General features: G+C 34.4%; 1 protein-coding gene across 3 annotated transcripts in view; it reads left to right on the top strand.

The window, feature by feature from the left end:
• The window catches only part of CSMD3 (CUB and Sushi multiple domains 3), a gene marked incomplete at both ends in the record, with an annotated part of 670,606 nt that extends 653,745 nt beyond the window's left edge, over positions 1 to 16,861 (top strand). For all 3 annotated transcript variants that reach the window (XM_084281281.1, XM_084281280.1, XM_084281279.1), the window contains 8 exons: positions 1,630 to 1,741; positions 3,137 to 3,316; positions 7,383 to 7,448; positions 8,700 to 8,858; positions 11,767 to 11,879; positions 13,371 to 13,458; positions 15,189 to 15,324; positions 16,702 to 16,861. In XM_084281281.1, coding sequence (XP_084137407.1) covers positions 1,630 to 1,741; positions 3,137 to 3,316; positions 7,383 to 7,448; positions 8,700 to 8,858; positions 11,767 to 11,879; positions 13,371 to 13,458; positions 15,189 to 15,324; positions 16,702 to 16,861 — 1,014 coding nt within the window. The remainder of the gene's footprint in view (positions 1 to 1,629; positions 1,742 to 3,136; positions 3,317 to 7,382; positions 7,449 to 8,699; positions 8,859 to 11,766; positions 11,880 to 13,370; positions 13,459 to 15,188; positions 15,325 to 16,701) is intronic.
• Between the last annotated feature and the right edge of the window lie 254 nt (positions 16,862 to 17,115).

Here is a 17,115-nt window from a genome sequence, read left to right as displayed (position 1 = left end):
AAAAACAGTTTCAAAGTATTTTCTTCCTTGATAGGTAAAGATTAAATAGGGTAGGTATTCATTGTATAGTTGCAAATGCAGATTTCATTGTTAGATGACTAAACTGAAAAAATCTTTTATAAGACTAGTACTTCTTGTAAAGTAATACATTGACGGTGGTTGTTTTAGCTATGGTCTTTATCACAAACAAACAAGTAAATAAATAAGTTAAAGAGTACTTCTGTTTCTGTTTGGTGCAACTTAAGCTGTTAGTGTTTTCTCACTATGTGTTTAATCACGAAAGCTATTTAGTATATTTTTTTCAAAATCTTTTAAAAGTAATTACATAGTCCAGTGAGCACTGCAAATAAATAAATAAAGAGATGATGTTTAAATCATACACTGGGTTGATTAGCTGCTATCTATATTTCATGGGTTTTTATTAAATTTCATTCTTATGAAAAGCTTGAGCTGGAAAGAGATAGTACTATGAAGTTTCAAATGACTATGTGTAGTAGTGACGTGCTGTTTCCCAGGATTAAGCTATTTTGAAAGCATCTATATTTTACCTTTAGGCATCAAATTGAGCCAATCATTTTACAATTAAACAAAATTTAAATAAATAAATAAATAATCATATACAATTCAAACTTTTCAACTTCTTGTTTGAACATAAGTTGATAAATACAGTAATACAGGTGACTACAGAATAGTACATATGATCTACACACCTTAATATTTGAGTCCTCCACTCACAGCACGTAAGAGTCTACTCCCCAAATGATATCCTTAAAATCTAACTTCCCTGCATTTGATAAAATTGGAAATTGTCTGCATTTTCATTTATATCATAATGACTGGACATGTTTAACAAGTTATTCCAGGTTATGTTTATGCCCAAACCATTACTGACTAAAAAAATATATTTCATATTTTATAAAACACAAACCTATAATAAGAATAATAATTAAAAACTAATATCAGATGTATTAGTATTATAAACCATATTGTATTTACATTCTGGTTTCTATTATATGTGTATATAAAAAAAGATTATTTTTTATCTCTTGTGATGAAAAAGGAAGATTAAAATATTGTAGGAAACTTATAGTTTCTGAAGCATGAGATACCATTGTTGACAGGCCCTTGTATGTTCTAATGAAAAAATTTCTCATTATAGCTTGTGAATTCATACAGCACTCCACAAAGGTGGCTCTAGTTCAGCAAAGGAGCAAAGGTCTAGTAGAATCTATTGCCCATTACAGCTCTGTGACTGTCCTTCTGGTTTGCTGCCAGATTTCCTAGCTTGGTCTTCATATTTTTTTTCTTCCTTTTTTTTTTTTTTTTTTACCTGGCAGAGGAAGTCCAAACCTGGAAAGTCATCACATGCCAGAGAGATCACAGGACACAAGGATTTGATTTTTATCCACAGAGGATTTTGGTTTGTGGATAGAGTAATTTTAATGAGAATGAAGCAATTCTTCTATCTCATATCAGTATCCTGTGTGGATTGAATTTACTTTTTACAGAAAGGGTACCACAATTTATTGAGCCCGTATTATGTGAGGAAGTTTGCTGTCAGATATGAAAAAAAAAAAAAAAAAGTTATTTCCTCATAACAATATAACTGTGCTTTCTACTTTTCAACAGGTGGGAAATGTTGTTCAATTTCAGTGCAAGAAAGGACATCTTCTCCATGGATCAACAACACGAACTTGCCTTCCTGATCTTACATGGAGTGGAATTCAGCCAGAATGTATACGTAAGTATTTGATAGGTGGATACATTTTTATGCTAATCCTAAAATTATTTGTTATTTTTTTTCTCTCTCGGCTACTTAGTTTCAGTAACATTTCTATAAAGTTACCTGTTTTTATATATAGCTATTTTAAACTAAATTTAATATAAAGTTGCATTGCTAGTTTACAGCAGCTAGAAATGAAAAAAGAAATTTTGTGAGTAAAACAATTTTTCTAAAATAGCCTGTAGATTTTTAAAAAAGAAAAATAATGAGAATATTAGTGTGTTGAGTCATACTAAATCTGATCCTTTTTGAAGCACAGACAGCCCATTGACCAGAGAAATTGTGAAAATAGTAAGTTTCTGTCTAAGAGAATGCAACCCTTCCAATGAAGAGTGTGCAGAGTCAGGAACAGGTGGCGAGAACAGGCCATGCAGGAAAGCCATGGACAATCCTACCTTGTACTGGACTAGAAATTTACAACCAGGTCTAGCAAAGAGTTTGCACTGTTTCCCAGTTAGGTACTCAGGGTATTTTAAGAAGGAAAAAAAGATTTTTTTTAGTTGGAATTTGTTAAATCTGAAATGGAGACAATCTTATTACTTGCATATGGCAGGCAACATTTCATTTTTTACATCTTTTACACTTCATAGGTAATCTTCCTTGTTCTTCAGCAAGCCAGTTGTGTTTTTCTGGAAACAGTCTCACCTTATAAGGTCTGACCTTACAGAAAAACTTCAAAAAGCAGTGGTGAGCGTATCCACAGAAGAAAACAGTATTGGTGTTACATTTAGTGTTAATGTTCCCCCTAAACAAACGCCAAATCAGTAGCTCAGTTTGTTGAAAGCCAAGGTCTTCTCATACTCTGGAACTTTGCTGTTTTTGAGATAACACAGGGTTCTCAGACTCCGGTGGTTGTTAAAGATGTAAAACACTTTTCATGAGATTAGGGTTGGGAATTAATTTTTGTTTATGATAGTTAAAACTTGCCTCACTTACCACTCCCCTTTGACCTTTCATAGTATTTTTCTGAGGTGGCCCATTTATTTACTATTTTTCTATGTCACAAGTCATATAAGTCACAAATCAGGATTGCTTTTTACTATGATAAAATGTGTGTTATGTTCATGTATGCAGATGAGCAATTTTAGATGTGCAAGGGTGCATTTAAACTGGTTCTTTGTCTCTTGAAGATGGAAAAAACACTTTCAAGAATGTAGTTGCAGTCTCAGGACAATAAATCATAGACTATACAATAACTTCTAACACTAGTTTTTAAAAACATATTAATATGTTATTTTTATTGAAGCTTTTTTCTTCATTACTTACCTTTCAGAATGGATATAGATTTATTTTTTTTTTTCCAGAAATATTTTGACCATTTTGACTGAAGGATATTTTATCTTTTCTTTGTAGCTCACAGCTGTAAACAACCAGAAACACCATCTCATGCAAATGTTGCAGGAATGGATCTTCCCTCACTTGGCTATACATTGATTTACACTTGTCAGCCAGGCTTCTTCCTGGCGGGAGGATCAGAGCATAGAGCCTGTAGGTCTGATGGTACATGGACTGGCAAAGTTCCAGTTTGTGAAGGTAGGCTCTTCTGTTACTGCATATCTCATATCTCACATTTCAAGTTTCCTTTACTTGCAGTCTAATCAGATGAGGCAGAATAGCAAGGAGAACTAGGAGGGTGAACATGTAAGAAGATAACTCTAATCCTTTGTCAGTTGTGTTTCATGGGACAAATGCTTTCATGTACTTGTGTTTCATTTGCATGCACAGAGGTGTCAATTACAGGTATAATTCTGGGGACAGGTTGACACCTGCTTTTAAAGTTCTGACTGAGTCAGGTGTGGTCTACATTCTGATAAGCTCAGTGGAGTAAGGACCTCAATGTTTTTGCACATACCTATTAAACCTAGACAAGGATAAGTTTATTTAAAGAGACTATGTCAGCTGCAACACAGCAATGACAGTTGCAATATTAGAGAAGGATGCCTACTAAGTCCAAGCAAGTGTCTAAATTACTGCATAGGATTCATTAATAGGGTCTATAATTATTTTATATTCATATGTGAACAACAATATACTACTCACAAACAAAACTAATTTATTTACTTTGTCTTTGCTTTTCCAACATTCACTTTTTTTTAAGTTTTAAATTTTTATTTTTTTCTGTGTACTTTGTCTTGTGGTGGCATGGCATGAAAAACCTCATGGCAAAATCATGATGAGAATGGTATTTTTCATGTGAGATAAGAAACATCCTCAAGTATAGCAACTGTCTGGAATTCCATTTCCTGAATAATTAAACTACCTTTCAGGTTACTGATACCTAATTTTCCAGATGTAGTTATCACCAGGGCTTTTACGGAGCCATTCAGAGGCTATGTAACCACTTGGAAGGGGAATTAACTTCACAGGAAGTTAATATTTTGTATTACTTAAAAAAAAACCAAAAACACAACACAACAGGTGTCCTGGCATTAAATGCCAGGCAAGCGCTGGGGGAAAACAGAGCAGAGTGTTGGGAGAGAGTATTAGAAAGTAATCTGCCAAAAAGCTCATGACTTGATTAGTACTCAGGAAGCGTTATAGCAGGCCAAATGTACTTCATGGCTTTTATTTAAATACAAGAATTTTCTGCTTATGATGTTGAAACAAGTCATATTAACTGTATCTGATAATGAGAAACCATTATGAAAATTAAAAAAAAAACAAACAACAAGCAAACAAACAAACACAAACATGGGTAACTACAAGAGTATCTACCTTGTCATGTAATGTAGTTTCCAAATGTCCTGAGGAAATGTTATTGAAATAAATAATTTTTAGGCTCAGTGGTCTTGCTTCTTGTTCTTGTTGAAAGGTATGAATGAGTAACAAATTGTAATGAATTAACTAATGAGATAAAGGAAAATGTCTTTTGAATATTTTCAGTCTCACCTATTACAGAAATGGGTAAATCTTCCCTCCTACAGAAAAGAGAAGAGCACTACATTAGGTTGTTCTCCTGTGATGGTGAACTTCTCAAAAATAAATTGGAAAGGGATGAAAAGAAATGAAGTTGAGATCTATAAAAGGATCTGTAGGGGAAACAAAGCAGGATTTTCACTTTTAAATACAAAACTGATCTCTTTAAAGATTTGTTTAGCAAATGGTTGTATCTAGAAACTTGAACACCATAGATAACAAGCTTTAGTTTTGATCTTGTATTTAAAATTTCAGTTTTGAACTTGACTAGAAATGTATCCACTTTGACAAGACTGATTAACTTGAAGCTGATTGTACTAAAGCTCTTTGGAAACTATGAGCCAGATATTTCTAACATGAGCTTGATGCAGACAAAAAGCATATGCTGTTGAAACACACCCTCCAAATCAAACATGTTCAATGAAGTTCAGCAAGCTTCTTTCAAAAGAGAGAGGAAATAGAGATCAATCAGTAGTAACAGCAATCAGGAAGCCATGAGAAATTTAGGTTGAATTCTGCCCTCCTGATCTTCCTGTTTGCCAATTTTAATATATATACCAAGAAGAAGCCTTTTGTAATGCTCTCAAGAAATATATTCTCAGTGCTTCCTGATGAAACTTCCTGCTATGCAGAACATTCCACTCAGGGAAAGAAAAGTTGGTTTTTTGTCAATTTTTTTAGAGTATTGACCAGAGAGAAAGAATAACTGGTTTCCAAGTCAAGATTCAAAATGCAAAATATTTAAATAACCACTGGAGCAAGGAATGGAGCCTAGTGCTGAGAGTATCTTACAATGGAAGACAGAAATGTGTGACTTTATACCCCAGTGAATCCAAATTACTGTCTGGAAAATAAAATAGTTTCATTTGAAAGACATATCACTTCCCTATTGCATTTACTGCATCATGACATGTGCCTTTGGCATGGTCTCCCACAGTATTCTCCTGGAGAAGCTGGCAGCCCATGGCTTGGACATGTATACTCTTTGCTGGGTTAAAAACTGGCTGGACGTCTGGACCCAAAGAGTAGTGGTGAATGGACTGAAATCCAGCTGGTGACCAATCACCAGTGGTGTTCCTCAGGGGTTGGTGTTGGGGCCCATCCTGTTCGACATCTTTATTGATGATTTGGAAGAGGGAATTGAGGGCATCCTCACTAAGTTTGCAGATGACACCAAGCTGAGGGAAAGTGTCGATCTGCCGGAGGGTAGGAAGGCCCTGCAGTGGGACCTGGATGGGTTGGATCAATGGGCGGAGGGCGATGGGATGAGGTTCAACATGGCTAAGTGCCAAATCCTGCACTGTGGCCACAGCAAACTCATGCAATGCTAAAGGCTTGGGACAGAGTGGCTTGAAAGCTGTGCAGAGGAAAAGGATCTGGGTGTGTTGGTTGATGCTCACCTGAACATGAGCCAGCAGTGTGCCTGGGTGGCCAAGAAGGCCAACAGCATCCTGGTAGTGGGTGATATTGGTGGTAGGGGGATGGTTGAACCAGATGATCTTGGAGGTCTCTCATCCTTTACTGGATGTGTGGTGAAAATTAGTTACAAAGGATGAGGAAAAGGCTGAGGTGCTTCATACCTTCTTTGCCTCAGTCTTTAGCGGCAATACCAGTTGTTCTCTGGATACTCAGTACCCTGAGCTGGTGGAAGGGGATGGGGAGCAGTACGTGGCCCTCACTATCCACGAGGAAATGGTTGGCGATCTGCTACAGCACTTGGATGTACACAAATCGATGGGGCCGGATGGGATTCACCCGAGGGTACTGACAGAACTGGCAGAGGAGCTGGCCAAGCCACTTTCCATCATTTATCAGCAGTCCTGGCTACTGGGGGAGGTCCCAGTTAACTGGCAGCTAGCAAACGTGATGCCCATCTACAAGAAGGGCCGGAGGCTAGACCCGGGGAACTATAGGCCTGTCAGTTTGACCTCAGTGCCAGGGAAGCTCTTGGAGCAGATTATCTTGAGAGTCATCACGCAGCACTTGCAGGGCAACCAGGTGATCAGACCCAGTCAGCATGGGTTTATGAAAGGCAGATCCTGCTTGACGAACCTGATCTCCTTCTATGATCTCCTTCTATGATAAAGTGACACGCTGGGTGGATGAGGGTGTCACATTTCTCAACACAAGTTGTTTCTCTCAGTACTGCTGAAGATAATTAAATCCTGAAGAGGAACATGATTTAAAATGCATTTGTCTCTTCATTGGTGTTACATTGCATGTACATTCAAAGCACTGCCCACAGTGCTACTTTATATGAATGCCTATATATATATATATTATAAATATGAATACTAAATCTACATTTGTAAATCATAAAACTTGCCTTAGATCAAATACTAGAAGACATATCACATATTAGATGCCTAGTCCAAGACTGTGAATTCTGAAATGTGGATTCTGAAGTGAATGCCTACAGTTTTGGGTATTAACAAATGACTTTGTAGCATCTGGTTAACTTCGAAAATTTGGCAAAAATGTGGCAACAAAAGAAATCAATGTGTATGTGCTCCTGTGATACTAAGGCTCAATATTGACTGAAATACCATTTGTGTTTGGAGTTTGAAACATCATCTTCAATCCTGTATAACAAGTAAATTCCATTATGGAAATTATTTTTCCTAGTTTTTGAGTAACCAATTTGCTCATACTTTGTCTTTTTGTCATTCATTCTTTCTAACAGCTGGTTCCAAAATATTGGTGAAGGATCCCAGACCAGCTTTGGGAACACCAAGTCCCAAACTAAGTGGTAAATACTTTCAAGTGTTTATAGTTTTAAACAATATTTCTGTAGAAAAGATAAACAGAATAAATTTGTGAGACTGCACTGCGTGGCTCAGAATTAATAAAGTTTTTAAGAGAGAATAAATTTTTTTAAGAGAGAAGTTTCCTTAACTAAAATTAGCCTTTTAATTTATCCCTATTAAATGCCTACTGATATGAATAAAGATTTAAAAAGTATTTTTATAGGATAGGTTTTGGTAATTTCTTTTTTATTATGTTTTACTTACCTTCATAACTATGTTAATGATATATTGCTTGGTATGCATATTACTAGTTTTTTCATTTGGAAAATTTTTGTACAATCCCAAGTAATTGCAAATAAATTACATAAAGATCCATTTTCCTGAAACTGGGAAAATAAATTGCAGGCATAACAGGTAGCAGTATCAGATTGTTTGCACCATGCATTTTCCTTGCTTGTAGCTTACAGGCCCAGTATGCAGGTGTTATGTTTTTATGGGTTTACTTTTCAAAAAATGCCTGTATGTATACACAGATAAAACTCCAGGAAAGCTATATAGGGAAGACACCTTGTGTCTGTGGCCCATAAAATAAACAGTGAAGGAAAACTATCAGGTATTCCAGTGTGCCTCACTCTTGAATTTTGGGACACCCTGAGAGAAAAAGGAGCAAGTGTTCCTGTGTGCTTATTTGACGTGAGATGCCAGTGTACACACTAACATAGAACTTTAATTTAAATAAGAGTAACTCCAAATGATGTGAGTATGCAGATTTTTGATGATTTATTATAAGGCTAATGTTGATATATTGTCTTTGGAAAGTGTAGTAAAGACATTCTAAGGAACCTTCAATTTCATTTTTTAAATGGTATCTCATATCTCATGTCAAGACTTTGAAAATTTGCATATATCTGTATTGATGTATAGGTAACATATTACTTTTGAACAATACTATTACTTAAATGAATCATTTTACAGTGGGCTAATGACAAAGTGTTTAAGGCCAGTCTGGATGGGGCTTTGAGCAACCTGTTCTACTGGAAGGTGTCCCAGCCTGTGGCGGGGAGGTTGGAACTAGATGGTCTTTAAGGTCCTTTCCAACCCAAACTATTTTATGATTCTATGATTCTAAAAGGAGAGAGGGTAAAGTAGAGAAAATGCTAATATTTATTTATTTTGTATATTTTATTGGATGATTGACTTCATAAGTGCTAAATATTAAAATATGTATTGAAATATGTTTGATGTCTGTATAGTTCCTGATGATGTTTTTGCCCAAAATTATATATGGAAAGGCTCTTACAACTACAAAAGCAAGAAACAGCCCATGACTTTGACAGTCACCAGTTTCAATGCAACTTCAGGAAGAGTAAATGCAACACTTACAAACAGCAATATGGAATTGCTGCTTTCAGGTATGGGATAAGAAATATTAATTTCAGTTAATGTTTTCTGTTTTATATGCATTGGTTCCCTCTAACTTAATTCATAATGCTTAAGTTTTTAACATCTGCTGAAAACTGTCTTGTCTTATCAAAATTTTAATTCTAGTTCAGTTCTTTTTCAGAAGAAGGGATTATTCTACCTTTTCCTTCTCTTTTCCCAGCTTTGTATTATATTTGTAGTTAATAGGAATGAGGAGTAGAACAATTCTAATCCACTAATTCATCTTAATTCACATTATTCTTCCTTAGTTGTTATAAGTAATCTTAAATTACTATTCGTTAAATTTTATTAATTCTTAAATGGCTTAAATGAATTTTTCCTACAACAGCTTATTATTGACTTATAAGCAACATGTTGACTCGGCAAGGCAGAGATAATTAAAGAACATGGAGAACAAAGAGAGATTATAGTTTTTTTTAGACTGGCTGATATAGTTGAAAAAAAGTTGCTACCCATCTTGCTGTGGTTTCAGAAGAATCCCTTGACCACAATATTTGTTTATGGTATGGTATGACATTTCTGCTGTGGTTAGGTTGGCACAACAATATGTGCAGCTCTCTGCATTGTGAACCATCATCAGAAACCACAGATATGGCTTGACAAGCAAGCAAACATGAAGACTGTAAAAATGTTTGGATTTGTTTTGTTTTTCTAACTCTGTCAGTTCCTTGATTGAGACATCTCAGCCACACAGCCAGTGGACCTGTCACATCACAGGAGTAGCAAGCTACAAAACAGGGATGTGAATAAGCATAACAGACTATTGGTATTAAAAATATATTTTTAAAAGTGTCCTAAAATAATTTCTGATTGTTAACCATGTTTGTCTTGACTGTCTTTGTGAATTTAATCTTTAATATGATGTCTGTTTAAGTTCTACAATGTAATTTCCATAAGGGTATTAGTTGCCCATTTGTACTCTCTATACAAGCAATGCATAGTTCATTGGGTAATTAATTTATCCCTATTTTATATGTAGAAAACTGAGAGTGTATATATTGAAAGAGTGTCTTAGGGTCAGGGAAGCAGGGATGGAATAAAAAGACATTGAGATGCCAAGAAGTTGTTTTATATTTGACTTGAGGTTTTCCAGAAAGAAAAGTAATTCTCTCCTCCTGCAGCTCTCACTTTTGTTTGTTTGTTTGTTTGTTTTTATTCTAGCATTTGTTGCCTTTTTTTTTTTTAAATTTTTATTTTTATTTTTATTTTGACACCCGTGCTTACTGTGATTATAGTATACATGTCTATTACAGGTTGAAAATGGGCATGTTCATTTGATCAGGTCAGTGTGAGTGAAAATAGCAATGCTATTATAGGGATTAAGAGAAGAGAAAGGTACAGCTTTTACCTATTGATTTAGCTCAGATAAAACACTCTCTTGTACACTGGAAAACAAGTTGCCAGCACTGAAGAAGTACATCAGCCTTTCACTGAGAAATGCTTGTGAATCCATCATTGTTAGTCAGCAGAGGACAGAGGTGCCTTTGTCTTTGGAAAAAGAAAAAAAAAAATCTCTATATTCTTGCTTGAGTGTACAAAACTAATGTTTGTGACACTGTACACTCATTAAAGACCTCAGCCTCATGCAAACATTTCCTAATGTATGTTTATGCAATTCGTGCACAGTAGATGGGATTGATTTTTTTCCCCCCCGAGTTCAAAGAAATATCTAGATGCACACTGTCCAAGCTCTGAAGTGACCAAGCACTATGTGATGTTAATGCAGTCCTGAAAACATGAGAGTAAACCCTATGTTATCAAGGCACATTAATTTGAGTTCTGTGTAATGTTAACACAAAAGTATTCTTTTTAGCTCATACTTCTTATAGGGTAAGCACCTATCCTTAATGTGGAGAGCACTTTTGTTCTGTGATTTTAGGCATGGAAATGAGAAACATGAATTAGCAATCTTATTGCCCACTCTCTTACTGATGCTTCTGAATAGAGCTAGGAAATCCGCATCTTAAGCAGAAATGAACATTTGAGGTTCCCATCTCTTGCCATAGTCTATAGTAAGAGCCTTGAGTGAGTAAGTCCTAACATAGAGGACAGAGTAAAATGTCTTTTCTTAGCTGGGATATGTCTGCGCATACGATGTCTTTCCATTTTATGTATTTTTTTACTTTCTCAGATTAGCTGTCAGTAAGACAGATGTGTCCATTTTTAAAATCATTTTTGCTCCTCTGGAATTCAGTTTGATGCAATTACAACACAACCATTTTATTCTGATCACATATACAAAACTTGATATTCTAGTTGGAAAACTGTGCTATCTCTCTTCTTTTTTCTAGTACTGCAATATTAAGCAATTCAGATGTGCCAGAATTTCTTCCTTCCTCCTATATGCAAGTCTTGTCATTGTGTGGAAGAAATTGTGTTTTAACACTGATGAGAACCATTTTTATGAAATATTTTCAACTTCAGAATTTTTTAATTCAGCTTTCGGGAAAGCTCTTAGATATGTATATTCCTATATCACCTTCTTTACCTGATAGATAAATTACACATCTTGAAAGTGGTACGCTCAGTTCAAATACATTCTGCCTTATTCAGAATAGTATTTTTCATCTCATATCAAACTACTGTCAAGGTTTGTTCTGTCTAAGGCATGTTTTGTTACCATAATTGTTAAGTGTGTATAGGGAATTCCCTTCTGTCCTCTCTAAAGACTAAAATCAGTTCCTATTGAAATTCTATGGTAATGATTAAAACAAAAAGTCACAAAATAATATATGTTGTTAAAATAAAATGTTGGTGAAAATGCTACTTGTTCTTCCTGTTTTCCTATTTAAGGCAAGAAATTATATGCTTATTCTTAAAGATGAGGTAATTTCTCTACTCAACGCAAATATGAATTTTAAAACGTCTATTCTACAGGAGTCTACAAAAGCCAGGAAGCTCGGCTAATGCTCCACATATATCTCATTAAAGCACCCTCCCATACATCCGTGAGCAAGCTGAAAGAAGAAAAATGGGCTATGGATGGTTTTGTGAGTATATTTCTGCTACAAAAGAAAGTGAGAGAGCAAGTTTTTTATTTGAAATCACACTGACATTCTGCACCAAAAAAATGCTGAGGCATGCCAATTGGAATCTTGTTAGAGATACTGATTCACTAAATGAAATGAAAAATTCATTGTAAGTTCAGGGAAAATATTTAAGTTTAAATAAAATATACAAAAGTACACAATTGAGTTTTGTGTGCTATCTATATACCATATGCTATTTATGTATTGTCCTTATTTGAAGTGGTTGATCTTCTCAGTGGTTTTATCTTCTCAGTGGTTTGTGGGGGTAGGACAAGTGGCAATGGCTACAAGTTAGAGCACAGGAAGTTCCACACTGACATGCGAAAGAACTTCACAGTGAGGGTGATGGAGCATTGGAACAGGCTGCCTAGGGAGGTTGTGGAGTCTCCTTCTATGGAGATATTCAAGGCCTGTCTGGATGCCTACCTGGGCAGCCTGCTCTGAGGAACCTGCTTTGGCAGGGGGGTTGGACCCGATGATCTTTCAAGGTCCATTCCAACCCCTACAGTTCTGTGATTCTGTGATTCTGTGAATGATTGTTTTGTTTGTTTTTGTTTTTATTTTGATCTTGGAAAAGCTCAAACAGATTGCTTTACCCTGAAGTTAGAAATTCACCTGAGAAATGCATTCTTTTCTTCAGTGAAAGCATAGCTTCGGGTCATTGGTAAAGACACGCTTGTTGCCTTGAGAAAGGGAAACTTAAGGGAAAATCTTGAAGGAAAATGCCTTGGGACCACTGAATTTAAACCTAGTAACTATCCTGGGAAGGAAGTACCTATAAATTAGAATAAAATGTATTATTTTAATATGTACTTAACCCTCATAAGGTTAATAATTCATAGGATCATAACTCTTTCCTCCCTTCCCCAAGTGATTATGCTAGCATATTTTGGTTTTGTTCCAGAGCCTTCTTCAATATTCTTCTGGTCTACAAGTGTATAATTATGTAGTTATTGAGATGAGCATTAAGTAATAACAAAGCAACTGTCAACTGAAGGCAAAGTCTTTTCTATGTACTTTTAAAGTGATTATTATTGAATACTTGCATCCTTAGGGATTACCTGTGATACAATTTTTGCTTTGTACTTCCTAAGAAATCAGATAATTTAAAAGTATGTAAGATACCTAGAACTACCAGCATCTTGAATTGCCAGAAATATATATTTTTTGGTTGGCTGGTTGGTTGGTTTTACAAAACAAAAGTTAGAGGTAATACAAAACAGTAGAGATCACCATAAGCCAGCATGCTTTAAGCTGTGCCCATAACAGCTGTGTCTTTCCTTTTAAATTTCATTAATTTCCTAGAAAAAAAAAAAAAAGAAAGAAAAAAAAAAAGTGTGTTTTAATGGGGAATAACAGCTACCGGTCAAACATATTAAGATATTTCTTTTTCCAAACAGACTCTTGTAACATTTTTTTCCACATTTAGTTCAGAGTACTTTTTGTTTGCAGGTTTCTGCTGAACCTGATGGAGCTACATATGTTTTTCAAGGGTTCATCCAGGGTAAAGACTATGGGCAATTTGGACTTCAAAGATTAGGTATTCAGACAATTTCGTCATTGTCATTTCACTGTTCAATATTCAATATTCAGTTTTATTACATCCAGTAACTTAAGGGCATCTGCAGGATGTTAACATTATTGACATGATATAGAATGTTTAGATATTCATATCTTAAAATCACATTTAAGTAGAACTTACAAAGAGTGTTATGTCAGAAGTTATAAGGAGTTATAGGTTTCTTGCAATGTACTGCTTAATTTAGCTATGCATTTGTAATTCCTTGAGCAATAATTCCTTGAGCAATAATTCCTTGAGCATTCAGTTTCACATATAACTGTTTTGAAAGCCCAAGTTATAGAATGCTCTGATAAACAGTCCTCTTATTCATGGTGCTTAAGTGGCATTACACCTAAATATTGCACCTAAATATTAGAGTGAAAGTGCTAAATATTTTTAAAGTAAATCTTTATGTTGCTTATAAGAAGACCAAAATCTTACTGATTTATTTCCTAAAAATCAACTTCTTGATTCTGCAGGTTCACTTCTACACCAAAGAAAGTCTTTATTTTATTTATTTATTTATTTGAAGATGACAGCTCTGATAACTGGAAATATTTTAAAATGAAGAATTTCATTTACTTTTCTGATATTGTGTACAACTATGATATTTCTCCTGCAATCCCCAATTTTCATTTTGTTAATGCTGAATTCTTGAATGATAAAATACTAGCATTGACCATGGTTAATCAGGTCAATAATCAACAAAATGAGAGTCAACAGTCTCTCTTTGAAGTTAGGGATGGATTTACAATCAGTGAACAGATTTTGTTTATCATGTTTACCACTTCATTATTTTATGCAAAGAAACACGATTTTTCTATGACAAAATGCTTTTGTCACTGTTCCCAGACAATTTTCCTCACAATATGTAATTCATTGTTCTGTATTTAGCATATTGGTAATCTGTTGGGCTTTTCGTTTGTTTTGTTTTGATAATTTCTAGATATTGCCTTGTGAGATCTAGAAAGAAAATACTAACTTAACAATGCAATTCTTACAATGTCTAATTCAAAGCTTAAAGCTTAATGTTGAAGCTGCATTGGTATTCCCTTTTCCCATATTAAAAAAGTGTGTATTTTGGTTTTGTAGATAATCTAGTAGTTTATATGTTCCTCAACCATGCAGCAGATCATATTCTTATTTTTTTCATCAATATGTGGCTTTAGCTCTTCACAGTTTTTTCTACCTGTTTCACTTTGTGTATCAAAAGCAACAGCCAATGAAATCAGTATGATGAATTTTCGTTTTGCCTCTTCAGGTGATTTACCCTTTCCTCTTAATCATGTTTGCTATTTATACATGCAGTACTTATTCTTCGTAATATATACAAATGTAATCAATAATATAATCAATCTAATGTATGGGTTACTCTACATTTGACTTTTTGTAGCACAGTACATTAATGTGTAGTAATAACACCAAAAACTTGACTGTCATACAGAATTATGTAGTAAGGTAATTAATATCCCAGAGTACTTGTATTGTTCTCTTTACATTTTGCATGTCATTATTAATTGTATATGGTATTCTCCACTATATTTGCTTTCCAGGTGGTCTCAGCATACAGCTGTATGTATAGAGCTGAACATATTATGATGACACAATCACAAGATGTTATTTGAATTATGAAGTTCATGAAGTAGTAGGTGTCAGGAAAAAAAAAACACACAGATATATGACTTGTTTTTTCTTATTATTCCTGTTAGGTCTTAACGTGTCTGAGGGTTCAAATTCTTCCAATCAACCACATGGTACAAATAGTAGTTCAGTGGCCATTGCTATCCTTGTGCCTTTCTTTGCCCTTATATTTGCTGGATTTGGCTTTTATCTTTATAAACAAAGGTAAGTATAAGCTATGTAAATAAAATTTCTGTATTACTTTGTTTTTTATCACCTTCGATCTTTTAAGTGTAAATAAAGAGTTGAGCAAAACCACAGACTGTTTGCAAAATATGCATGTAGACATTCCTTCCTACCACATTTTAGATCTGACATGATTGAGATATCAGGTTATTGTACCATGCAGTAACTTCATTCATACTTATTTAAATTAGAAAATCATGGATTCTGTTAATTATTGGCATATGGGAAATAATATAAGGAATAGGCTTTGTGTGTGTTTACAGTAGATTGCCTGGCCTGTATTTTGTTTTGACATGTGACGGAATTGTGAATCATAGCCTAAATAATTTATTTTAATGCCTACACTGGCTTATGAGCATATGCAAGTACTATGCCAGTGAGAAGTTTCGTTATGGAACTGTTTCTGCATCTAAAATCATTAGTTCATATCTAATTATGTTATATAGCCATAATAGTCATCTCAGTTTTATTAGTCTACATTCAAATGTTGTTCATGATATTGAAACCAGTTCCAATCCAATCCAACACAATCCAATCCAATTATTTGGACTTGGTTTCAATTACTCTTTTCCTGTAGCAATACAGCATTAGGTGACTAAAGAAAATTTCATCACTTTAATAACAAGTCAATTTGTTGCCTATTAATTGAGAAAAATAGTTATTTACTACTGTTTGCCTGAAAATAATCATTGTAATATATACTGCATTATTTTAAAACGTGTAACATAAATTTCATATGGTGCCATTTGATTTTGAACTGCTTCAGATTGTGAAGGAATGTAGATGCCTAAGAATTTTTTTATACATTTGCTATTAATAATATGCTATAATCACTTGTCTTTCCTATTTATATCAATGGTTTACAATACAGTGTGCATTTTGCATAACAATATATATCACATTTTCAGAGGATTAAACTTTAATATTTTGAGAGTTTTAATAAGAAATAAAATGTTTCAGTTATAAATTGGCTTTCAATAAACTTCTTGAGTCTCCAGAAGGAAAAAAAAAAAAAAGGATATCTCAGTCATCTGGATCATGAATTAGTGCATATTTACAAGACTCTTAATGATTTATCATATGATCATCCAAGGAGAAATATCTACCTCTTCTTGGGTTGTTAACTTAGCTTTCAAATGAGCACAATTTCAAATGAATCATAAATATCTTATATTTTGATTAAAGAGAGTACTAGTTCTTAGGAAACATACTGTAAAAAAAAATAATAAATTGTAATACATTATATCTATCTCCCCTAATTGGAACTGGGAGATAAATTCTGTACAAATTTTTAAGTCATGCCATGTCAGTATGGAATACTGCAGTTAGACTGAATAGTCTGTCTTTCTTCAACAGGACTGCACCTAAAACACAGTATACAGGATGCTCTGTACATGAAAATAATAATGGACAAGCTGCTTTTGAAAACCCTATGTATGACACAAATGCAAAATCTGTGGAAGGAAAAGCGGTACGATTTGACCCCAACTTGAACACTGTTTGCACAATGGTATAATGCGGTAATGATATGTTTTCAAAGTTTGGAATTTGAAACACAACACAGTGCACACACAGTTCACTGATTTAAAAAAATATTTAAATTAAAGCACACTTTTCAGGATATAGTGGGTCACCTTTTCCTGAGGATGATAGACAAGAATTGGTTGTGATTATTTTGTTTTGATTTTGTTTTTCATAAACTGGATCAGAAATCTTCATGTTTACCATGGAGAGTTTTACAAAAAAACCCTGCTGCACTCCATGAGTGCT

Source organism: Netta rufina, assembly GCF_964035555.1.
Source record: "Netta rufina genome assembly, chromosome: 2".
NCBI lineage: Eukaryota > Metazoa > Chordata > Aves > Anseriformes > Anatidae > Netta > Netta rufina.
Note: the sequence above shows the minus strand (reverse complement) of the source record. Positions and strands in the feature narration are given on the sequence as shown.